Below are 25,933 nucleotides of genomic sequence, written 5' to 3'. Positions count from 1 at the left end.
GACGCTCCCACATTACTCAGATCTTCCCGTAACCCCTTCCAGCCAATTTCAAAGGTCGTGAAGTGTTTGAAACCATGTGCAGACTGGTGCCGGCCTTTTTACAAACCAAACAGGGACTCGCCTTCATTGCAGAGGTCCAGTCTCTCCAGACCGTACGTTGTTGCAGCCGTTGCAGGAGATCCCTGGATTCAGATGTGCTTCGCGTGTTTTGCTATTGCATCCCCAGCTTCAGTCTTGCTTTAAAGTCTCCACCGCTTTGGGGTTCCAGTTCAAGCCAGTCAGAGATGCCTCCAATCAATTTTTACCGGTAAAGGAAATTGTTTGAACGTGTAGCAATCTTGGGGGAAATGCAGATTTCCCAGCACCATGGTTACCAAAGGAGAACTCTCCCGTGACGAGTTACCTTGCATTTTTATTTATAATTTGACCGATGTCATCTTGTCCTCTGGAGTTTTCTTCAAACTACAGGCCAGTTAAGTAAAAATATTGGCAAAGAAATTGAGCCAGATGTAGTAGGGTTGTTATTATTATTGTTGCTCCTCTTCTTCCTCCTCCTCCTCTTCTTTTTCTTCATTTTATTTTTTGTTTTTAGCATCATCAGGCACAAGATAATTTAATTTTCAGGAAAAAAAGCTGCAAAGCAGCTGCCCAGGCATCTTGAAGAAGCAGCCCCTTTCTTCAAGCAGTGTGTTCAAGCCCTAACAATATTGTAGCTATCACTCTAAACAGGGAAGCCCCTAGACTGCAGAAATAAATCTCTTTGAAGGGTACAGTGTCCCTCTGGTAGCCATCTGTTGGCACAGCCCAGTGTTTTAGATCTCACATCACAGACCCGTCTTCTTTTGAGTTTTAAAAAAGAAAAGCCATAGATTATAATTGCTTTAATGCCGCGGTGGGACAGTCTGCTTTTATTTCTGTCATTATTAAAAGAAACCTCAAAAAGTGCAAGAAAGAAGAGAGGATTATTTTAGCAGACATAAAACTCCAGTAGATGTAGTATAGTACCCAGGCAGCTCTGGTACATGCCCAGTGCTGTGACTTGTAGAAGTTTTAACTAACTGCTCAGATCTTTTGATCGGTTCGGGTCTGTTAATGCTTCCCGGCGAAGGGCTGAGTGCCAATATTTCTTGAGGAGCTGTTACCGAGAGCAGCAATACCACATTGTTGTACTTTATTATTGTTGTACCATACTTGTCATTCTAGCTGAACAGAACAAGACACTTTCGGATGATAAGTGTTGTGCTGCACGCCGCATGGGTCTGTTGGAAATCGCCGTTTCCCCAGCCAACAATTGCCTGATCAGAAGCTGGACACAACTGCAGTCGTGCCCCGGGCCCTTGCACACTGACAGCTCCAGCCTCCACCCACCATCGATACGCAGAAACGCCCGAGTCTGACTCTTCCCATCCCTAATTCAGATAATCCAATACTGTCTCTCTCCCTGGCCAGGGGGAGGACATTATCACAGCTCCTTAGTACCCTACAGCTCCTGCCAGATCTGACTGATGCTCTGGATTTCCACTTCTAGCCCTCTTCTGCGCTAGGCATGAGGGGTCCCTGTGCACTGCATGAGCGCGTGTGATGTATATCTTCTGTGCTTTAGGGATGTTGGTTGTAGCCGTGTTGGTCTAATGACCTAAGGAGACAAGGGTCTTTGGGTAGATGTGATTTCTTTTATGAGCCCAACTAAATCGTTGAATCTTCCATGCTTTAGGGTTGTTGGTTGTAGCCGTGTTGGTCTAAGGACCTAAGGAGACAAGAGTCTTTGGGCAGATGTGATTTCTTTTATGAGCCCAACTAAATCATTGGATCTTCCATGCTTTAGGATTGTTGGTTGTAGCCGTGTTGGTCTAAGGACATCGGCAGACAAGGGTCTTTGGGTAGTTGTGATCTCTTTTATTAGACCAACTAAATCGTTGGGAAAGTTGTTCTTTGCAAGCTTTCGGGCGTTTGTGCCGAAAGCTTGCAAAAAGCTTGTCCAATGATTTAGTTGGTCTAATAAAAGATACCACGTCTACCCAAAGACCCTTGTCTGTGCTGTCTGTAGCATGCACGCCCCTGCAATGAGCCCTACTGTTGCTGGGTTTGGAGGGGAGCTGAGCCCAGGACCCGCTCCAGGGGGGCAAGCACTCACCCAAGAGCTGTTCTTGCACGGGGAAAGCAGCTGGGTCTGTCCGTGTGTGGAGGATGTGGGGTTCAAGAAGCATTTTCCACCTTCACCCCTCCTGGCCTGGGTGCACAAGGGTGGTGTAGAATAACCAAGGGCTGTTCATTTAAGAATTGGGGACAAAAAAAACCTCACAACATGAAAGAAAAGCATTTGAATAGGCTCTCTCTCTGCCTTGGGCTTTTAAACCCGCATTAGTGCAGACTCTGGGGTGCGCGTGCGGGTTAGGAGCTGGGGTGCCGCGCTCTCTTAGCCCGTATTGCTCAGTGATTTCATTCCTTCTCCTCTCTCGAGCCGGCAGTCTGTCACATCCACTTAGCTCAAGACAGAGTGCCAGTGCCTCCCCCTCTTCCTTTCGATATCGCTCTTGCTGTGGGTGATCTTGGAAATTAAATGTCCTTATTAGCATGTTGAGTCATTACCATATTCTTCAGTTCAAACGTAATATGCAATTACAATATGGTTTTTTTCCTTCTGCTTTCCTAAGTATTTGGCTAAGTCTCTGGATAGGCCAGCTTTTCCCCTTTCCTTCCCAGATGTAGCATGTACCTAATCTCTCCGCGGCTCGTGTGTGGTTATCTCTGTTGCTGTCTCAAAGGTGATCCCCTATCTGCTAAATGGAAAACACCTTAAAAGACCCAGGATTTTGTTTTTTTGTTGGTGAAACGGTTTGCAGCGTCTCTGCAGAGCTCTATCTTAAGACGGGCCAGGCGACACCCATTCATTAAAAGACAGGAGTTGAGAAATCCAGAGGCGTCTGTGGAAGTTAATAGGGCACACCTTTGAAATCCGGGTGTTACAAGATAGTCATTGTTTCTAAGCGAATTGTCGGTCTGTGATCACAGACGTGTGTAGAGGTGCGAGCACAACAACAGAGAGGCGCAAGAAAGACAAAAATCCAGACAAAAATCAGTCTGGTCATTTCTGCTCCCATCGAGATGATTGTTAGAAAGCTGTAGGGACGCCGGTTATTCGCCGCCCCACTCTTTTTAACATAATCAGTCCTGTTGTGAGGCGAGGTTTTCAGGATCCTGGTTCCCCGTTGTGCAGACAATGACGGACTTCCTTGAATTTGGGTAAGTATAGGTGCCATTTGAATACAAATAAAACATTGTCCTCAACATCATCATCTCGCAGTGCAGAAAAACGTATGCATGATAGTCACCCAGTCTCCCTTTGCATTAACACATTGCATTAGCAGCTAAAGGACTGAACTATAATTTCATCCTGCAACAGTTGGAAACGTCGCGGTTTGTTAGGCAGAGCAATAAGAAGCGGTGGAGGGTTTGTCCTAACTCTTAAGACTGCAGAGGAATGCTTTGGAGATTAACAATCCTGTACTCCAGGAAAATTACAGGAGGCAGAAACGCTCTTCTCTGCATGGAAAAAAAAATAGCATCCTGGGGTGACACATTTATGAGTCTTTCAATGACTTCTGAATCAAACGGATCTGCTTTATAAGTAAAACAGGATTTTATTTTCTACCTGCCAAGCCTTCAAACCCTCCGTGGGATAGGAAAGTCAAGCTGTGCTCTGTCTTAAGCACCATCATCGGTAATAAAGACTTGCAAACCAAATTGTACCACTTTGGGATTTCACAGATGTAGCTGAAGGCAGAATTTGAAGTGTAGGGCCAACTCCTACATGGGTATGATGCAGTGGTTGGTATAAATTGCAGTCATGCCCAGCAGGTCTAATCAAGATTGAGTCCAACCACACTTCAGTGCTGCTCGGATATGTAAGAAGAAACATTTCTTTCCCTGATGAGTGATGAGGATAAACCAGCTTTTGCAAACTTGTGCCTTGATTTTTTTAAGCAACTTGGCTGGTTGTTAGAATCTGGCTGGGCTTTCTCAAAGTGCTTGATCAAAGACCAACACGGCTACAACCAGCACCCCCGAAACATAGAAGATATTCACAGTTTCACAGAAGTTTAGGGCTGGAAGGGACCTCGCAATCTTGAATTTTGCTGTTTGACATGGAAACATCACAGCATGTTGCCTGAAGAAGGGTGTGTGCACCCAAAAACTTGCAAAGAACAATTTTTCCCCCCAACTATGTAGTTGGTCTAATAAAAAATATCACATTTACCCATCCAGGAAGAGCACACACCAACTGCTGAAACTTCCCTAGCCTGATGAAGGGTTTTTGAACCCGAAAGCTTGCTTAATAACTATTCTCCAACTATTTGGGTTGGTCTAATAAAAGATATCAAATTCACCCAAGGAACCTTGTCTGTCTACGTCCTTAGACCAACACGGCTACAACCTACACCCCTGTCACATTTACCCAAACATTTACACACACAACAGCCTATGTCTTTAGGCCAACACAGCTACAACCAGCACTCCCATTGGTCAAAGATACACTTGTAAGGAAACTAAGTGTGATGGAGTGAAAATTAAAGTACCGCTTGGGATCAGAAACTGGCTAAGAGAAAGAAAAGAAAGGCCAGGCTGGGGTGGGGTTGTAGGAGTAGCAGGTGGTCAGCGGAGTTAAATGAAGAGCAATGAACTCAAGCAGATCTGTTTGGTTCAAAGGGCAGGTTTGCCTGGAATCATTTTTCAGACCATCGCTGTACTTCAAAATGCAGCTTTTAATGTACACGGTTTTCCTGTCTGAGAGAGGGGGATTGTTTAACATGTGAATACTTGCGGTTAAAAAAAAGAAAAGAACTCAATAAGAGGAGGAAGCTACAGCCCTGCGCGTTGAGTCATCTCATAACGGGTACGAGGGTTTGAAATAACAGAGTCAATTGCAGGTCAAGAATTATATCAACTCCATGCTGATGGCTGGGACGTGACGTGGGTACGCGGCTCCTCCGTAAAGGGCTTGTTTACGAAAGGGAAAAGATACCGAATCTATTTTGCTACCTCGGTACTAAACCTATTGTCTTGCTCCTAAAAGCAATCATCTTTCGACATAAATATGGCATGTACTGGGGCATTGTATAGCATTTGTTTTAATCTGCCTGCATTATCAATTCAGCCTGCAGATTGCATTCATTCTTCTTTGAAAAGCTCACATTGTCAAGTCAGAAATTCTGCTAAGGAAAGGGATTTAGTTACATGAACGTCGTGTTCGACCGCTTGAAGGACAAAGTCAAGAACAGAAGGGGCTTTCTGATTAAGCAACAAAAAATTTGTTCAAATAACATTAAGGAATGTATTTGCAGTGCAACGGGTGGGGATTTGGCTAGGTGACTTTAATTTGTGCACCGTGGGTATTATGGGCAAACTCGTGACCTAGTTTGGAGCCACGTCAGGGGGAAGGCAGGCGACTGTTCGGTCTTACTTTGTATAGCAGCTTGCAAAGCAACCTTAAAGGTTCACCTCCAAGGTTGTCTTCCACGTCGTGGCTTCTGCTGACACGAATCTGGGTTGCTTCTCTAGAGATTCACCTACAGAAGTTCAAGGGATCTTCCGTGCCTTGGATGCCTTTTCCCGAGTCAGGTGTTGGACTGTCCTTCATTTCCAATTTATGTCGGAAATAATTGCAGCCCCCATGATAGCTGTGCTTCCTCCAGGCTTGTAGAAGTAATGAAAACAATCAAGTGCTAAGACATAAACCATTCTGGCAACCAGCAACTGGTTCATTATTGCACTGCCAGCCCTGCCACTGAAGTGCAGGAAGGCAGCTTTGTGCCATATCGAATCATCTCAGGTTTGCTGGATGGGAAAAGTTCACTTCAGCAGCCAGTCACCTCTCCTCGCCAACCTAAAGTGACCCATTACCCCACCAGCCAGGGGAGAAAAAGCAACAACAGGCTTAAATTGCAGCAAGGGATATTTAGGGTGGGTGTTAGGAAGCACTGTCTCACTCTGAAGGTGGCCAAGTACTGGAACAAGCTACCTATGGAGCTCGGGACTGTCCGTCCATAGAAGTGTTTAAGACCAGATCAAGCAGACAGTTGTCTGGCATGGTATAGAGGGGGATGATCCTGCCTTGAGCAAGGGTTTGGACTAGATGTGACCTGAGGTCCCTTCCAGGCCTGACTTTTCTGTTTCTAATATTCCCAGAATCTACCGGACCCAATTGAAACTGCCCCTTTTGACCTCCTGGTACATTTGTACATGCAAAGTTTTTTGCCCTTTCTTACGCTGCAACGGCATGACTGTTTGCAGGAGCGGGTTTTCCGGATGCTTTAAAAGTCTTTCTGGAGCATTAAAGTAAAACTCCTTGGACGTAGGTTAGTTTAGCTTGGCGCGAATGAAAGCATTGTGTCCGTGGATTTGTTGCGTGCAAACACAAAGGCACTCAAAGACGTGTAATTAGCCTCTTTGTTCACCACATGGTGCTGCGACTTTTTTGTAGTTCATCCCTTCACATTGCTTTTGCTTTTGAATTGCTTCTGCTTTTTTCTTGTGCATTTGCTGGCTCTTTGCTAACATGGCTGCATGGCAGGGCATGGAGTTGGGGGGCCCCAGGGCTGGGGGGCAGCGCTGGACCATCCCGCTCTCCTGTGGCACCGGCCGGACACTGGGCTTAATTTGTTCAAAAACCTAGTGCGTGCAAACACTGACGTGGAACTCCAAAGTAAACGATTTTAAATGTTATAAACCTATTTAATTTAATGAGGATTAAACCCTGTGGTATGTGCAGGCACCCCTGGGCTGTAAAAATATTGACTTTGGTGTACTATTTTTAAATTGCTTCTTGAAATTTAGCAAGATTTCGTACTTTTTTTTTTTTTTTTTTTGGTAATCCCTGAAGATCAATCCAAGGAAGCCTACATGAAATATCTAATTCTCTTAAAGACAGCACGGGTTTGAATTACTTGGGCTGTACCTCAAGGCTACCAGTCAGTGTCCTCCCTGGTGCAATCTCTGATCTCAGAGCTTTTGGCATCTGTTCTGAAATGAGCCGGTGAATGGCACAAGGCAAGGTATTATAATTCATGTTGCCTCAGGTAGCAATCAGTCAATACCCCTTGTGAAGTCTCATATATGCTACTGAATAGCTAGCTGATTAGTTAGAGAACAGACTATATTGTATTGACATATGCGTGGTGCCTTTCTAATACTGTATCTTGGAGCATATGTCCCACATTTTAATGAATTGAGCATCTGTGGTTTCCTGTACTAGCTCATATCCATGAACAGTTGCATGAGAGAGAGGCCATCGGGGGTGTATTAATGCCGAAAACGAGTAAGGCACGGTATTTCTGTGTCTGCTACAGCAAAGGATCTGGGCTAGGGGATGAGTATCTAGCTTCCATAGACTCCTTTAAAAATCCCACCCTGAAACGGGCATTATCGTGGGCCCTTCATCAGGGGCATGATTGCATCCTATCGTCACCGATATTCATGCAAGTATCTGTCTCAGCTTCTCTGAGATGATCAAATTACTTAAAAAAAAAAAAAAAGTCATATAAAATAGCACCGTGGGGGAGGTGAACCATGATTTAATATGCAGAAGAAGTTCTGTAGGAAGTTAAATCAAAGGCTATTGTTCAATGAAGTGCTATGGTATAATTACAGTAGACATGATTTGTAACTTATGGCAACATCCCCCATCACCAACATTAGCTGGAAGTATGTAGAAAGAGACCGGAGTTATAGTATCCACGTCTTGGCATAAGGACTGAACCCGCGTTGGCAAGCGGGCTGAAAGCAGAGGGTAGTGTTACTTGGGGTCAGTAACCACACCTTTTCGTGTGTGTGTGTGTGTGTGTGTGTGTGACTGTTAACATGAAAGAGTCAGAAAACTGCACAAAAATGCTCTCTCCCCTTCCTCCTCCTGCTTCACCACTTGTTTGAAGAATGAAACACAAATCGATGCACCTGCATTTGGTTTGAGTTTGGCCAGAGGAGCAGCTGGGAGCATACCTGGATTTTTAGCAGAGATTGAGAAGTGTTTGCAAAGGCTGCGTGGGTGATGCTTGTGTTGCTGTATGTGCAAGCCGAAAGACAGCGGAGGTAAAACATGCAGCATTTCCAGCAACAGGGAATATTTTTTTTGCTTCTATTAATTTCTTAATGGGAGAGGAGTTATGGAAATGTGAGCGGGCATTACTTTAAGTGCTTGAAATATTCCTTCCCTACAGACCAATAAATGCACATCTCTTCTATCAAGCAAACGTGGTTGTCTGAAAGCAGAGATCGGCATCCGTGGAGTAGGCGGCTGCGGAAGCGCAGCATGGTCACTAATGTACTCTGAGTCTTATTTGGATGGGCACAACCTCTTGGCGTATCTAGCTAGGATTTTTCTCGAGCAACTTTTCATTATGCAGATCAGTGATGGAGTTTGAAACTGAGCCAGTCGTGTAGCTCAGACTATTTTTCTACCTTAATGGAGACCAAAAGGCACAGGAGTCTTTTCAGAGGACTCAGTTGATCTGCAATGAAAGTCAAATGAGATAGGTCATAACATGAACCATGTTTAACCTGTGATAAGACGGTTTTGATGATTACAGGGTTATCCCTGACTGTAAGCGCACCTGGGTTAGGGGGGGTCTGTCTTTTACACCCATTTATCAGTACAAAATTAGAAATGCAGCAGTAAAAAATGCTATTTCAAAAGCTCTACCGACGAGGTCTCGGAGGAAAGCAATGCAAAAGCAAGGGAATAATAAACTGGAGATGTGTTTATTTCATTCCCATTAAGCATGAAATAATCAATGCCTGGAAAACAGCACAAATACTGCAGGGGAGAACTGAACAAAATAATAAAAAGTCACTGCCGGTGTCCTGTCCCTAACTTCTCTTTTGTGGTCGTTGCAGACGTCGATGCTGCATGCGTTGAACTTTCCAACCTTCCCGGGTTTTGCGGAGAGTCTGTCTCCCAAACTGGGGACGTATTGCAGACATCGTGTCTTGGTATTAGAGTGTAATACCTTGTACTTGCATCCATTGCACGTCTCATCTGCTGATCTGAAAGCACATTACAAAGATGGCTGAGAATGATTTGTCTCATTTTCTAGACGAGGAAACTGAGACACGGTGAACTGAAGTGACATGTCCAAGGTCAGACAGTGAATAAATAGTAAAGATCGGAGTCGCATCAAGCCTTCAGACCCTCGTTGTACTGCATTTGTTTGCCATCGTTTGCCTTTACAAGGTTTCCTCGTTTACAAAGTTTCAGCCTTTGCTCTGGAGAAACAGCTTAATGGGGAGTTCTGGCCTAAAAAGGAACTTTTTAAGATCCAGACCACCGAGCGTTAAAAAAATACATATTCCTTCGAGCCCTGCTTTGTATGGAAACCACCAGTGCTGCTCTGTGATATCATTCCTACCTCCACGGCTATTGCAGCAGCATCTCGATAGGACTGAGTCGGTCAGGCCTCAAGGAAAACTGAGAGCAAACTCAGTAATGAAGATGATGATAATTCAGGCAAATTTTCCACTTGAATGCTTGTAAAACATTTGTGAGCAAATCACGGGTTCCTCCAGTTTGTGCATAACTCAGATGTATTCAATGACTCCCTTTTGATTTATTTTCTTTGCACAGTAAGTGAATTGGGAATATTCAGAATGAAACCCCTGTGGCTTAATTGTAATGGGTTGGATAAATTGCACAAGGTTTTCTTTTTTTCTGTTCCCTGATTGGTTGAGTCCATAGGACGATGCAACACAAATAGTTGTGCCCATTAACGGAAGGGGGTTTTGTATTTTATGAATGATAGTACACGTGCCTTTGGCGCTTGCTTTTTGCAGACGCGGTTGTCAGGAGGACGCGATCGATGCGTCATTCATGGAAGAGGCGCGCGAGGCTTTAGTCCCACCCTGCTCCAAGCATGCAGGTCCCCGGTCCGTACGGAGATCTGCCTGTAAGGAGTTTCGTGCAAGGTGGCAATTCAAAGTCAAGTGAAACAAGGCACAATGGCTTCATTAATGTTTCATATTGCCCAACCAGTCCAGCTTGGGCTGGGGTGCGGAGGGGAGAAACCTCAGCGCAGGCACTTTCAGGAAGAGCAGAGGAAATACAGGCGTCTTCCCAAGCAAGTAGCTTTTCTTTAAAGGGGCAGCTTTTTTCCTTTCTAGGGTATCTCCAAGCAAAGCTTCTCCTCTGATCATTAAATTAGAGACCATGAGGGTTGGGAAGGACCTCAGGGGGTCACATTGAGTCCAACCCCCTGCTCCAAGCAGGACCAGCCCCAACTACATCATCCCAGCCAAGGCTTTGTCTACCTGGGTCTTCAAAACCTCCCAAGCATGGAGATGCTACCACCTCTCTGGGTAACCTGTTCCAGCACTTCACCATCCTCCTAGTGAGAGAATTTGTCCTAGTATCCAACCTAAACCTCCCTTGCTGCAGCTTGAGCCCATTGCTCCTTGTCCTGTCGTCTGCCCCCCACTGAGACCAGCCCAGCTCCATCCTCTTTGCAGCCCCCCCCTGCAGGGAGGTGAAGGCTGCTATTCAATCCACCTCGGTCTTCTCTTCTGCAGATTAAATCAACCCATTTCCCTCAGCCTCTCCTCACCAGTCCTGTCCCCCAGCCCCACAACCATCTTCACTGCCCTCCACTGGACTCTCTCCAAGCTGTCCGCATCCTTTCTGTAGTGATCTGCTCCTCTGAATACAGGCAGTCCTCGACTTACAACATTTCAAGTTACACCATTTATAAATGTTTCAACTTTCTGACATCGGTTCTGACTTTCCAACGCTTGATCCGATGCGACACCATGCCAGCGAACAAGTTCGCTGCGTTGCTCATCTCCCCGGAGAACATCTGTCCAAACGTCTTTGGACACTTTCTTTAAGTAAAGTAGACAAGACTCCAGAAAGACTCCAGCCAAGAACCAAAAGTCCAGCAAAGTCACCTCAAAGAAGCCCTTCCAAAGCAACATGATCCCTATTTACAATATGAATACATTAATGTAGCTATATTACTCATCTATAATTGATTGAGTACAATTTGGACTTGATAATCTATTGAGGTCCCTTCTGACTCTAACAACTATGAAACTACAAAATTCTGGGTTATTTTGGGTGAAAACAGGGTATTGGGCAGCATTGCAGGAATGTGACCAGGACGCTGGAGCGGCCGTAAGGAGCTGGGCTTGGGTTCCTAGCTGTGCTGCCGATGGGCAGTTCAGCACCTCTCTGTGTCCTGTCCCTTCCCTTTTCCATATAATTTCTGGGGGTATTGTAGCTGGGAGGCATGCAATGGTCTCCTTCTCTTAGATTTAGTTTCCAGGCACTCTGCCAGGCCCCTTCCCTAATCTGTCATCCCTCCCCAGCACCTTTTCCCCTGTCCTCTGGCCCTGCTCTGAGCCCCATCAGCATTTCTTTGCCATCCCCAGCAGCATGTCCAGCCTCTCCCACCTGCCCTTTAGCTGCACAAAAGGCTCGGGGAAGAAAGCAAGGGCACAATTCCTAATGGATAACTGATGTGAACACAGCTGTGATGCTCTTCTCCTCCTGCAGTTTTTTTTTCTCTGAAAAGCCACTTCTCACTGGACAAAGATCCCTGGCATGACCCTTTGTGCAGAAGGAACCAGTTGTTCCCCCTGGTGAAGGGGGAGCTTTTCTTACCTGGGTAGGCTACCTGCAAAGGAAGGTGCCAGGTAGCGAGAAGCTAACCGTGTTGCAGCAGCTGCTCCTGTTTTGCAGGGATGGATTTAAAATGAAAGAAGTTAAGAGATGAAGCAATAGGGTCAAATGCACTTCTCAGGTGGCTCAGAGTGACAGCCAGGGCCACCCATGTGTAAAGGGCAAGCAATGGCATATGCCAGGTGGTTTGTAAGTGCATTAAAATTAAAAGCTGTATCTGCATACCAGCAAGACTGGCTCTTGCTCAGACACCACGTACACTGACTGACCCCGAGCCTATCAGTCGGGAGCATTAGGCAGATGTTGAAGAGTTGAATAACCAGATGCATTGCTGAGACCCAGTCCCCATGGCCAGGCACGCTGCAGCTTTGACTTGGATTTACCCCGTGTCACACGGACCGTTTTGAGTAAACGGTGTCTCCAGGCTCACCTCCTGTGATGTTGGCTATTCTTAAAGCAAGGGGAGACTCTTTCTTGCCTCTTATCCAGGGCAGCGAGGGGAGTGAGACTGGGCATTCGCAAAGTGAAAGCAGTGCAGAAGTGACATGGTATCCAGGTAGATGTGTCCACCAGCGCTTGCTCTGCATTGCTGGCACTCAAAGTGCTCGGCTTTGACAGAGGTGTGAGGCAGCACAGACCCAGACCTTGTCTGTGTTCGTGGCCTTTCTCTGGTGGATGACCCGGGAGGGCTGGCACCGCATGCATTGCTCTCCTGTGCCAGATGCACACAAGGAAAGTAGGAGCCAACTGCATCTGAATGACCCGAGCCTGCAGGGTTTCTTACGTGCGCTCGTCTTTCTGGAGCGTGGTGCCTGACTCATGTGCTCTCTCTCTCGTGCTTTTGTTTCAGGGCAACCCACTGTACTTCCAGTCCGCCAGAAACGTGACAGTGAATATTCTCAACGAGAAGACGAAAGTCCTCACTCGTCTTGTAACAGGTAACGAGGGGGGAAACAAGCTCAGCGGGCTGTGTGAGACTAGTGGCAAGGAGTGCATGGGCACCACCTTGGAGCGGGGCTGGGGAAGCGGCTGGCTGTGTGTTTCTAATAAGGAAGCCGGGAATCATTTTCATGGGAAAGTCATTGCAGAGACAAAAGGTTACTTGTGTGACCTTGGGATCAGGAAGAAAATATGCAGCTTGACATTTCATTTGCAATCGGCACAGGATTATCCCAAGATACCACTGACTTGCCAAAGATCTCGGGAACTTGTTGATTAAGAGTGCCTGTGCATGGACACTGTACCGTCCCCAAGCCCCGTCTGCTGATAAAGGACTCTTAGCACATCGTGTTTGCAGGGAAACGAGGGTTTCACACATCCACAACATGCATAGGCATTGGAGTGCATGTATGATTCTTGCTCCAAGCGCCCGCATGTATAATGCTTAATATATATATATAACAGGGCAGTCTAGGGGCAGAGAGAAGTATTGCTGTGTGGCAGGGCTGGTAATCCATAAACATGTTGTTTGTACAGGAGATTGGATTGTCTGGCTTGCTTATATAACATCTGGCCTCTAGTCAGAGCCCTAAATAATTAAATAAACAGCTTCAGTAAGCAATGATTTAAGCCGTGTGTGTGAAAATTGCCTTGAGGAGAGAAATAAATTCAACCCTGAGCTCCCAGATTCTCACATTCAAAATGAACTTGTTTAGTTTGTTGATCATTTGCCATTTATTTGCAATGGAATATGTGGGTCTCTGGAGCGCCTCTGTTTTGAAAGAGCTTGGAAGTTCCTACGTGGCTCGCTCTCTTTCTCATATACACAGGCACAGCACATACAGGGCAAGGTGTATACCAGGGGTGTCAAATATATGGTCTTCAGGCCTGGTTCAGCTCACATTATCGGGTCCTCGGTGCATCCCCTGGGTCTGATTTGACCTGGATGGGCCCCGTGGGCAGAGGATGCCTGCCATGCAGGATGCATGCCATGCACGGTGCCCATTCCAGCTGTTGTAGCATCTGCACTTCATGCAGTGCATGCCCTAGGCTCTCCACAACGCACATCGCACACAGTGCCTGCTCCAGCCAGATGGGACTAGCCCTGCACGCAGCTCTCACCCCAGGCTCGCTGGAAGGCACATTGCATACGGCGTGGGTCCTAGAGCAGGTGCCACAGGCACTGGATCCAGCATGGGAGTTTGGGGGCATGTAGCCAGGGACTGTTTTGACACCCCTGGTGTATACTGCATCAATGCCAACTTGGGAAACATGATAGCCAACTGGATAGGAAACGTGTAAGCTTCAGTGAAGCCCTCTGAGGCAGTTTCTTTGGGGAAATGTCCCTTCCTCCCATGGCTGCGTGCAATGCAGATGCCTCGCTGTATTCATTCAGATGCATAAGGACTGCGGGTGCTGCTCTGGGCATGCTCGGAGTGCCTTTGCCTGCATTCAGATGTCCTGGAAAGTGGCACGATGACACACAACAAAGCTGCACACCCTTCCCTAATAACCTCCTGCTCCATAGCTCAGACGTTGAATCCTGATAACAGTAATAGCAGTATAGTGCAGTAACAACCTTGATACTCTTCAACCCACCTTCTTCTTAAATGCCTCGGGGAAAGGTTGGGTTTTGCGGCAGGTCTCATATACAGGAGTGGCCCGAAGCTGAGGGAGGCCTTGAACAGGGAACATGCTACCAGCTGCTCCCCTCTTTGGAAGTGCAGCGATCTCCATCCGAATTGGCTCTGCCGATCTCGACTGCTGTGGGGCATCCTGGAGAAGGGCGGCAGTCTTCTCCACTAGCTTGGCTCCATTTAGGGCTTTCTAGGTTTAAATTGAATGCCCCGGCCAACTGCAGACCGCTCCCAGGTTGCCGGTGCAGACGATGGAGCACCAACGTGATGAGCTGTCTGTGGCGAGACACTTTCCTGCACCTGCCGTCACCCACGCAGTGCATAGCGGGTGTAGTCGGGCAGCATTTGGGCTCCCCAAACTGCATGGGCAGACAGCAGCGGTCTTATCTAGTTACCTAGTTCTGGGTGGGCTGCTTCCTATGTGCCGTGAGAGGCCACACTTAGCAACACTGAACCCTTGAATTTCATTTCTTTTTTGTCTGAGAGTTGGCTCAGGCAGCCACAAAAAACGTGAGTCCCGTTGGCTGTTCTGCCCTGTATCGCACCCCCGGAGAGCTTTGCATTGCACAAGCTGGGGTGTTGAGAGGACGGTTCAGCTGGCTGGTACAAAGTTTTGCTCAGGTCAAGTTGCCCATGCTTTGTGCTGCAAGTGCCAGGCGGGCAGCGAATGCGTGTTGGGCTGCCCAGCAGAAAGCACGGCCCGGGGCTTTCCATCATCAGCGTGCATCCTGGGGGGAAGCAGGAGAAGGAAGAGGAGAGCTAAATGAGGGGAAAGTTTGGACAGCCATGAAACTTCCTGCATATTAGAGACACTGCCGTTCACATTGTCCCATGCACAGCGCTGAGGGGTGCTGTGTTGGAAAGGCACCGTGCAGCGCTGGAGCAGGCAGTCGGGCTCTCACGTGTCCCTAAGCTTGATGCTGGTTTTAAACTGGGCTGTATTGATGCCAGCATCCTGTCATTCAAGGTACACTGGCTCTGCCTGAAAGTGAGAAACCCATCACAGCACCGAGCCGGGCCGCGTATGGGAGGTCAGACTTGCTTTGTTTTCTCCTTTTCGTACAAATGAGCCTTGCAGGTCTTGGATCCTCATACAGTTGTGCCCGTGCCCGTGCATCCTGGCCCAGAACATCCCGTGCTTTCTCTTTCGTCCAGCAAAAACTCCCAGTCGTGCCAAGTTGCACAGTGTTTTTGTTCCTTAGAGCGTAAATAGAGACTGGGGCAATTTGTAATAGTTTGAAATATCTGCCAAAAATATCAAGCTATTGCCATTTCCTTGCCCGGTCACACTCTGAAGGGGACAAGCCTCGGTGACGGCTCTATCCATTTTGAGATTGTCTCGGCAGAGCTGTTAGGACAGTCCCAACGCTCGGGCCTATTCAGCTTATAAAGTTTCCTTACTATTTTCTTTAAAACACCCCAGAGGAAACACATAGAGTTTTTTCTTCTCTTGCAGGTCCCCAAGCCGTGGAAGCACACAGCCAAAAATTTGAGGTCAAAACCACATCTGGAAAGTTGCTGTTTTCGGCAGACGACAATGAAGTGGTAGTCGGAGCAGAGAGGTTGCGAGTTTTAGGTAACCCATCTTTGGCCAGACAACTTTTCAAGTGTAAATTCTCTTTGAAAACAAGCCTTTCCTTTTCATCCTTGCTTTGAACCTGCCCCAAACTGGTTGTGACCGAGCCGTGCTGTCATGTGCTGGCTGCTTGCCAGTCTCTCCAAATTACGTTGCTCTCAATCCAGTTCCCCGAGGAGAAGGGACTGTCGCATACGTGGTCTGACAGTCTCGGCAGAAGGGCCAAAGAGTTAGGAGGCTTTTTCCTTTGGATAAAGGTGAAAGACAATGATGGGACATGCCCACAGCCACTGTCCTGGAGATGAATGCAGACCTCAGGGCTCCAGATCTGTTGCTTTGGACCCTTCTGCAAACTCTAGATTTATTTTAAAGTAAATACCAAGTGTTTTAGAAGAGCCGCTTGGTTTTAGGAGAGGTGCACTGGCTACTCTACGCTGAGCCCTGGAAGGGACCCATGGGATGCTTAGTGCATGCTAAGTAAGTGGCTTCTGCACTTGGAAAGGGTGCTCGGTCATAGGGCATCCATGCAGGGAGCTGGCGTGCAATACATCCAGCGCCCAGCTCAGTGGACAGGAACTTCCCTCTGCGTACCAGTCTCGACTGGCAGAGTCCCTCTGCGGTGCCGCCTTCTTGACTAGCTTTGCTTCCTTTGGGGCCCCTGCTAACCTCCTACCATCCCTTCCCTGCAAACATGGGCTTCATCTCTCTCTGCCCCGGCAACCTGGAGCACTCATGTCCTCCGAGTTTCCTGCATCATGTCCTTCTTTCAAGGTCAATGCAGGCGTTACTCAGGAGGAATCAAGCTCTTTTGAGTATGTGTGCATAACCTAGGTGGAAAGGAAACCATTAAGGTGATTTTAATACCTTGAAAATATTTGTATCTTGGTACCAGCTTGGAAGCTCGACATCCTTTGCTTTGCACCGTGGTGCTCTCTATTTGGCTCTGTCTGTGAGTGTGGAGTGGAGAACTGGTTATATTTTAGCAGGGGGAAACAGCATTTATACGTTTGCTAAAAAATGAAACCACCTGCAAAGCTCTGTAATGAACTTATCTGTATCTGCCACTTTTTATGTGGAAACATATACATGTGGCTATGTAAGTTTATAGGCTTTTGTGGGTCAAATTTGGGGCTTTCCCAGCTCCAGTGTCTCCTTTATTAGAAAATCAAAAAGGACCTTTCCAACAGACATACACTCTTTCGAAGCTGCAAGCCATGTGCCACAAATTTAAGCTGTTCACACGCATCTCCTGTCACCACGCGTCTCTCCAAGTTCGTGTCAGCCGTTATGTAGGGGAGATAAGTTCAGGACATGATCGCTCTACGCGTTCTTCCCGAGATCTTAAAGCACAAAGAGATTTCAGATTATTTTTCTTAGCAATGCAATAATTAGCAGATAACAAGCAGGAGCTTTCTACCTCTGCAAATACTGCTTCTCAGACTATGCAGCTCCAAAACTGCCTGTTCTTTGGTTGAATTGCTGTCGAGGAATCCACGGTAGTTTTAGACGTATCGGTGCGAGTTTCTGCTGTGCTTCGTTCCCCGGGGTGCGAGGTGTGGGAGCAGAGACGATGCTCGCTGGTACGGTGCACTTTTATTTAGGATTGCAGCAGATGGTCTTGGGGCTTTATCAGGCTTCAGCAGAGATATCAAGGAAAAGATATGACATTACAGTTAATGTTACGCTGTCGGTAACCTTGGGCTGTGACCGCTCCAGAGTTTGTGCCCGGCCACGAGGTTTTCCGCCCTCGCTTCTGCAGTCTTCCTGCTCTTCCAGAAGCAGCTCCCCGGATGCCTTGCTATGCTGGGAAGTGCTGCACCACGTGCCCGGTTGGCATTTCCATGCGGACCTGAGCTGGTCCACCTAGTCCGAGAGCAAATTCCTCTAATCGCTGTGCTGGGGTCTGAGCTCTGCCCAGGCTGACGCATAGCCACACTTGGTAAATGATCTTGACTTGTTCTTGTTGCCCCATGAGTCCTCGCTGCAGCGGGAGGTGGAGCAGTGCAATCCGGCATGGAAGTCGCCTTGCAGAGGTTCGAGCAGCGGCGCTGGATGCACGGCCCACTTTGCATCTTGTTAACGAGAATGACTTCCTTTTTGTTCTTGCTGCAGAGTTGCTTTGGAAAGTTTGCTCCATGAAAAGGTGCCGAAACCTTATCACGAGAAACTTGGGGCTTTCTGCAGAGGCTGACTTTAAGCTTCAGGTTATTAGGCTTGAAAAAACCCCCAAAAAAGGGCCTTTAGAAAGGGCAGCAGTCGGGTGCAAGCTGCCTTGGATGTGGCTTTTGGAGGTCCCCAATCGGTGCGGCTTACAGAATGAGAGCACCCCTTGAATGGTGATTTTTAGCCATAAAGGGGACACCTGGAGCCCAGTTCTTCCCTCTCCAGTTTTCACAGCGACTGTAGTTAGTTTGGACAGGTCCTCCACCCAGGACTGCCCCAAACGGAGGAAGAGTCTGCTGCGAGGATCTCAGTACTTTGAAACCTCCCGACAATGATAGGAGATGGAAAGATGGGAGTGGGAGAAACAGCGTGTCGCGGACCAAATCAAGGACCCAGAGCCACCCACCTTGAACGGAAACATGTGTCCGAGCTGCAACAGAGTCTGTCGGTCCTGGATAAGCCTCATTAGTTATCTTCAGACCCACACATAAGACAGTCATGGAAGACAATCATCCTCAGCGGCGATGATGAGTTAGTTTGGAGGAGTTTGGGGAAAAGTGGAAGCTTTTGGCTGTGTTGAGTCCATCATCTGCCTGCCTAACTAGCAGCTGAGCTCTTCGGCCAGTCTGGCCTGTCTGTTTAAAACCCATCATCACTCAGCCGAGCCTCTGCATGCTAGAGACAGTGCAAAGGTTGGTGTGCAGGTGTGCATGTACATGCATGTAGGTGTGCAAGGAAGAGGGTAGTCGTTTGCTGCTGGGATAGGCCAGTAATCTTGTACTACCCCAGAGCGGTGAAGGAAGTGTCTGCTGGAGCCCTGGGAAGCCGCAGCAATGGCTCACTCGGGCTTTCTCCCTCTCAGGCACTTCTGCAGCCTTCAGTGCCTCTGCATCTTCCAGCTCTTCATGTATTTATTATCCCTGCCCCCAAACCCCTCAGCTTCAGCTGTTTTCCCCACGTGACAGAATGGACAGTGAGAAACTGGGAGCAAGCTCCATCCTATTTGAGCGCCGTGCACTTCAGTGGCACAGGCAAAACTGCAGTAACTGGGCACTTAAGCACAGTCCAGCGTGCTGCTCCCATCTCTGGCAAAATGCACATGTGCTGGCTGGAGGAAAGGAAACGGTGAGCCCCGACCACCCCTTAGGCCAGGGAGTGGAAGACCTTAGTCCAAGGAGGTTTGAGCTCATGTCCTTTGCCTTATAGCAGAGTGCTGTAGCCACCGGGCCACAGGCCAGATGTTACCCAGCGTGCTCTCCACCTTGCATTCATTACTCGCTGGCGAAAATGGTAAGGTAACACAGTCTACTTTCCATTTCTGTGGGAGCAGAGACCAGATGAGACCCCAAGATCTCGTAAAACAATCTCGCCCTTCCAGAGCAGCAGTCATTTTACGGAGACACTTTTGCTCTAACTTACTTTCCTCCTGGACCCACATACCAGTGGTCCGTCCTCGGCAGGAGGGGCGGAGAGCGCGCTGGGCAGTGCCTAGCTTGCAGCGGGGTCATTAGCGTGCTTCGCTTATCAGTCCGGGGGCACTGATTCAAATCCCCGCGGGGTGACGGAGGGGGCTGAGACCCTGGATCTCCTGTTCCCTATGCACCACTAAGGGATTTGGTGCTCCTGCATGCTGAGGGTCCCTGCCTTGAACGTGCACCCATTGTCGTGACTCAGTTTGGAGACCGGCCGGGGCACTGGGGTGATTCTGGTCCCCCAGCCAGATGTGCAGCCCCGTGCTCAGCGGGCAGGTGTGGATCGACCACCGCTGCTGTGCTAAGAGCCCCAGCAAGGGGCTAGGCGAGTACATGAAGGGGAAACCAGACCATGGCCTTTCTCTGCCTCCTTCCCCCCTCCCCCTAAAAACCAGCGCAGCTCTTCTCCAAGGTGTTGCATCTGAGAGAGCCTTTAATACAAGCTCAGTGAAAAATATCTTTGATATGCATTAATTACCAATTTCATTTAATAACACACTGAACGCAACAGCATTTATAAACAAAGGATAATCATAAAGCATTATTCTAACTGTTAATTAGCTCTATTTATTCACCAGATTAGTTTTTAAATATGCCCTCTAGATGCCACTTGATACTCATTACCAGAGTTACATTATTAGCTCAATACAAAAGCATTTTTAATTAAATCTAAAGCAATTTAAATTAGCATGGATTTTTTGCAGAAATTAAACTGTGGTCAGATGCTTAATTTAGCCTTTTAAGATGATGACAGCTGACGTGTCGGTATCAGCTCTCCTAAAGGCCACGGCATCTTTTCTTGGAGACGATACTTCCAAGTTGGCTTTCAGGGAAACTTGCCAGTGAAGTTTGGTGATTAACATTTATGCTGGAAAGCGCACAGATGCTTTTTTAGTTTTTCATTGAATACTGCTGGAAACCAAGATGAATTACAAGGGTTTGGTTTTTTAAAAAGGAGACAACACAGAGGGGATTTATTCTGCTGAAAAGGTGGTTTTGGTCAGCAGCTTTGAGCTGCTCAGGACATGTTGGAGGGGAACATGGCTGTGTCACTGGAGCGATGTGCTGTGCAGGGTGTTTCTCATCGTGTGACAAAGCTTATTAAAGCACAGGATCTTCCATGGATTATAGTGGGCTTCAGAGCAACCCCTCTGGCATAAGGGATAAGCGCTAAGGCTAAGAGGTGGCATTCCCCAAGGATTGCCCGGTGTCGAACAAAGGGTGACAAGTCCAAATAGGTTGAGAACCACTGCTCTAGGGAATGGCAGAGCTCCCCAGGAGCAGTGCCTACCCTTTGCATTAGTCCACTCTTTGCATTTGCATTTCTTCCTACAGACTACATGGAGCTCTCTCAATTTAGTCCATAGGACTAAATGCAAATGCAAAGGGTGGACTAATGCAAATGCAGAGGATGGATTAATGCAAATGCAAAGGGTGGACTAGTACAAAGGGTAGACACTGCTCCTGAGGAGCTATGGCATTTGGTTCATAGGAAAACTCCCCTGTTTCCAGGCCTGAGGTCCCTAAATGGGGGTCCAGAAGGAACCCCCTTTGGAGGTGTTAATAGTGGGGCTTGTCTCCCAGCCAAATCTCTCTTCCTGGATTGTTTTACGAGGAGCAGTTTTCGGTGAGGCCCGTTTACTTGGATGAGCCGAAGAGAGTATCAGGTGCCGTGATGTAATTGCTCATTTATGAATGGGTCTCTAGTAATTTATTCCAAGGGCACATTCAACTTTCTCATTTACACAAGACATTTGCTAGAGACCGTCCGGGTTTTAGTAAATAAATGACACGATGAAAAGCCGCCAGCCCCGGCATGGCCGCAGTTAAAGGACACCCGGCACCACAGGCACTCAGGACCATCCCCTCGAACCAAAGATTTCTTTTTTGAAATCTGTTTGGGATTTGCAGCCTTTTGTTCACAAGAGCTGGATTGCCACTACCCGAGGGAGGACGACAAAGCCATTTGCATTGCCCTCAGCGCTTTTCAGCTTGGTCAGGAAGAGGCTGCAATTTAATATGAATGTGATGAACTAATATCTCTGGGTAAACTCTCCCAGCTGTCTCAACAGCTTTGCATCCACAAACACCGTCAGCGGGTCTGCTATTGTCTGGACCAGGGAGGAACAGAGGAATCTCTGCAGGGCTGGGCATGCTTTCCAGCCCAATTTAAATGCTAAAATTAAACAAACTAACCCTTCCTCATCCTCAGTCTTGTACCACAACTGTTTTAGGAAGTTCTTGGCATCGCCTTTATGGTGAGTGTTAGCTGTCTCTTGGCATCGCCTTTATGGGCCGTGATAGCGCCGATTCCTTTTTGAGGCGCACATAACTATAATGGACCTAAAACAGCTCTGACTTTATGAAACGTGCCCGCAAGGTTATGGGCTTGTTGTTCGCTTTGCAAGGCAGCTGCCACCTCCAGACCTTGCAGGAGTCGGAGCAGATTTTCATTGCACACGCACACATCTTGGAGGGCTGTTCCTAGCTCGGACGTACAGGTTGAGACCTCTGTAGTTGTCCTATGCAGTTCTTTCCAGGTGGCATTTTCCTGCAAGGAGCTGCAGTGCTTCGTGTGCCTTTGGAGACAAAGCCGTAGAGTCAGAGAAGTTGGGCTACAAGGGATCTCCAGCGGTTATCTGGTCCAACCCCCTCCCGGGGGCAGCAGCATCCCTCTCCAAACTGTCCCGCTACATCCATCATACGAACTCTACAGTTCAAGTTTCAAGCCTGGTCCAAGCAAAATGGACCTTTATGGTCTTACCACTGTGTCGGCTGAAAGCGTGTACACACGGATAAATGGTCTCGAATCCCAGTGCTGATAGAGAGGATGTTGTTGGTGCAGGTATTTCAGAAGAAGCAAAAAACCTCCTCACCGCAGTTCCCACGTTGCAGAGAACGAATTACCCGAAGCCATCTCTTGAGTGGGTTCTTGTAAAGGTGAAACACTTAATCGTGGTGACAATTTTCCTGTGCAAAAAAGCATCTAAAAAGAAGGTGGCATTGGATTCGAAGACAAGGCCCCGTGCTGTCGATGGAGCAATACCATCTCTCGGTCTCTGACTGAGCTCCTCAGGTGACTAAGTAGTAATAATAATAATGCAAGTGTCATAGCCAAGCACTAATTTTGCCATCGGTGCTATGGAAAATGGTGAAGTGAAGAATTAGAAACCTGGTGAAACATGCTAACAATTGTAGATAAAAGATTTTACCTCTGGCACTGCTAAGTCAGGAAACGGCATCCATTACCTTTATTCTTCAGCTGTATTACTGCAGTTTTGTCAAAGCTCTGAGGTGTTTTCTTTGCGTTGCTGTGATGTGAAAAAAAATCACATTTAGCAAAATAAAAAGGGCTGCAATGAGAAATCAATACCCTGTCCGCCAGTAACTAAAGGCACAAGCAAAGAGGATCCATTTGCTGTGTCTGGCTGCAAACTGCAGTTGAGTTGAAGGAGGAAATGAGTTTTCTTTCTCAATTTCAGATCCTTCTAGCTGGGTTTCTTTTTGTCTTTTTTTTTTTTTGGTTGTTTTTTGGGGCTGTTGTGCCAAGTGCGTTGGAGTCTGTATCATACATTAAAGCAGCTAACACAGACCTCAGTAAGCGAGCTCGCCTGGATTATAACTCAGACATGAGCATTCGCTCTTCAGACGTCGTGGCTCGCAGGCTGCCAGGATCCAGCCCCCAGGCCCTATGGCCTGATTATTGGGGTTTTTGGAGCATTTGAAACCAGCAAACGTGAAGATTTAGGGGGAACAACGGAGGACTGGATTCTGTGTATGTAGGAGCACCCCTCCGTGACTTCGCTGGGACCGTGCATGCAGGGCTGGGTCTGAAGTCAATGCGAAGCCCTTGTGTTGTCTTCAGCGAACTTTGGATCTAGGCAATCAATCAGGAGTTGGTAACGACCTGACAGCTGAGGCCCTAATAGTGCAGGCAGGACCAAATAATACACTGTTTCGGCGATGGCACTGATCAAATAGTGCTGCTTTTAGGCCATAGCAGTATGCAGCTATAGGGATCCCGAAGGGAGCAGTTCAAATACTCACCCTAAAAGGTTTTTTTTGCTTTTGTTGCATGGCCTAGCAACCGGGTCTGGCTTTGAAAGCAGAACAGCGATCCTCGTGATAAATAGCACCAGCATAAGCCATGACTTTAATCTCCAAGCAGCAGAAGACGTCCCCATCTGCAAACTTTAGGCAAAGGCACTGCCGAAAATAGGACACCTGGCTGGTTTTCTTCCATCCCGGTGCCCCCTTCCCAAACCTTCGCTGTAGGCGCCGTGCAAAGTGTATTTAATAAGCGTGACGCTATCAACGGAGGCAGCGTTGTAGAGAACATATGAAAGACACAGCGGTCCCTGCCCTGAATAACTTCCTTCTTATTAGCTTCCTGACAAATGCATCTCAGCCAAAGCAGGGCAGCCAACGTCCCCTATGCTAATGGGATGGTGGTGGCCAACGGGGAAATATGGGTAACGTCGCGTGTTGCAGCCACGCGTGAACGCTCGTTCTAGGTCCTTTCCCTTTCAGTGTTACAGCTGCCTGCTCCTTTCCTCCATCAGTTGTTAGCACAAATCCTTCTACATCCGGCCTGTGTCTGCATCCCTGTTCATTCATGCACAGAGCGGTGTCTCCTGAGACTGGGTCTTGCAGACGCGTCTTTCTTCCACGGGGAGCTGAATTCTGCTGCGCCATAACACCGACATAGAGAAACTCAACGCCTCGTGGTACAGGCAGATGTCTGATTTACACTGGTTTTGTACTCTGATGCAGCTTACACCTGGATCTGGAGCAGTTAGAGGTGTTAACGCATGCTGTAGGCAGCTGTTGCAGGGCCTTAAAACTAGCTGGTGGCAGAAAACCTGACCGACCTTTAGCACAAGGGTGCTGGGATGGATATGGGCAAATGAAATCTAAACTTACCTTGGTACAGTTTTACCCCTGAGTCTGTCAGGGGTAAATCTCTACCAGATTGGGCAAAATTACACTAATCGAGAAGTTGCATTGCCTGCTAGCTCTTTTTTTTACGCTAAATTTGAACTTGTCCATGACATCAGTCTTTGACTTTAAATTACCCCAGCTGAAGAGCTGGCCCACAATCTGTTTTATTAATTGAAGAGACTATGCTCGTGTTCCCTTTGCCCTTCTCTAGGGGCTGATCCTGTGCTTGTTGAAACCTTTGGCAAAGCTGCCTTTGCATTTAGGGGGGCAGCTTTCAGCTTCCACCTTTGCAGAAGTCGTATTGGCACGCAGGTGAGCCGCCTGGACCACCAGTTCTTGAGAGAGTAAGAAAGTACAGGTTCAAACGAATCGCCTACAGTTTTTAAAACAACAAGGAATATAGCAATCTGTGCACATTTTTTTTCACCCCAAAATTATGATTAGCAACTAAAAATTCTGCATTAACTGTGTTTGAGCCCATTCAGTTTAGATCACTGAAGAAAGGCTTTGATACTTTTAACGCCAGTAATTCCTTGAAGACTTTTTTGTACCAAACTAAAAACGGCAAAACATCATCAAATCTGAAATTCAAACTCTGAATAGGATCATTTGTTTTTCGCTTTCTCCCAAATTCAGGCTGCGTCCAAGTTCAGGAAATTTAGATGATTAAAGGACACCCTTGAACACCCTTCCAGAATAAATCATTTGATGTCTTTGGCTGTTTTAAGGATATATAATATCTTTAGACTATTTTCAGTTCATTATAATGAAGTGATCTTCTTCCCCAAGTCTCTATCATTCAGATGATAGATTTAAAAAAAAAAAGAAGACAAAATAATATCCAAACGAAAGCTGTTGAAGCTCTTCTTGCATTTGCTTTTACATCATAGCACACTGCAGACAAAATGAGCGTAACATTTAAATAAAGCATCTGGTTCAGAGTCCAGGCTGCAATGCATGTTCGGATGGTGTGACCTTTCTCCTGATGAAGGGAACTAGAAGACTCAGCTAAGTATTGATGATATGTCATAGGGATTAACAAAGAAACATCCTGTACGCTCACCAGGTATTGAAATCAGGTTTAAAAGCACTGGAGATTCACGTTATGTTGCTGTCGCTCTCCCTCCATCCTTTACAGCAATTTGCTGCGAGGTAAGACACCGTTCTCCTTGCTAAGACTCGTACTGAATAGTCCTAAATTTAGGCACTCTCCTTAGTTTCTCTGCAATGTTTCTACTGGAGACAAGACTGCTGAGAATAGCTTCAAAGGAGCTCCTTGATGACACCGCTGCCGTATAACTGTCGGAAAAGTGGCTGAAGGAGCCCAGACCTACCCAAAGTGGAAGTATCCAGGGGTCAGGACGGGTTGCAGGAGCCTTTGTGCATATCTGTCTGTTCTTAGCGCTGGCACCGTCTCTTCTGTTCAGTTCCCTTGTTCCTGTTTGGTGCCATCGTCCCCTTTGTGCTCCATAGGAGACTTCTGCGAAGCTGAAAATGAACACAGACGAAAGAAATCGCTAATGGTCCAGGTGCAGTTTTTCTA

The 25,933-nt window shown here is 47.3% G+C and overlaps 1 protein-coding gene across 8 annotated transcripts in view; it reads left to right on the top strand.

Annotated features, from left to right (window-relative positions):
- SGCD (sarcoglycan delta) overlaps nucleotides 1–25,933 on the top strand; it is a 405,818-nt gene that overhangs the window by 332,028 nt on the left and 47,857 nt on the right. For all 8 annotated transcript variants that reach the window (XM_006021126.2, XM_025200974.1, XM_025200975.1 and 5 more), the window contains 2 exons: nucleotides 12,513–12,600; nucleotides 15,695–15,814. In XM_006021126.2, coding sequence (XP_006021188.1) covers nucleotides 12,513–12,600; nucleotides 15,695–15,814 — 208 coding nt within the window. The remainder of the gene's footprint in view (nucleotides 1–12,512; nucleotides 12,601–15,694; nucleotides 15,815–25,933) is intronic.

Source organism: Alligator sinensis, unplaced genomic scaffold (assembly GCF_000455745.1).
Source record: "Alligator sinensis unplaced genomic scaffold, ASM45574v1 scaffold550_1, whole genome shotgun sequence".
NCBI lineage: Eukaryota > Metazoa > Chordata > Crocodylia > Alligatoridae > Alligator > Alligator sinensis.
Note: the sequence above shows the minus strand (reverse complement) of the source record. Positions and strands in the feature narration are given on the sequence as shown.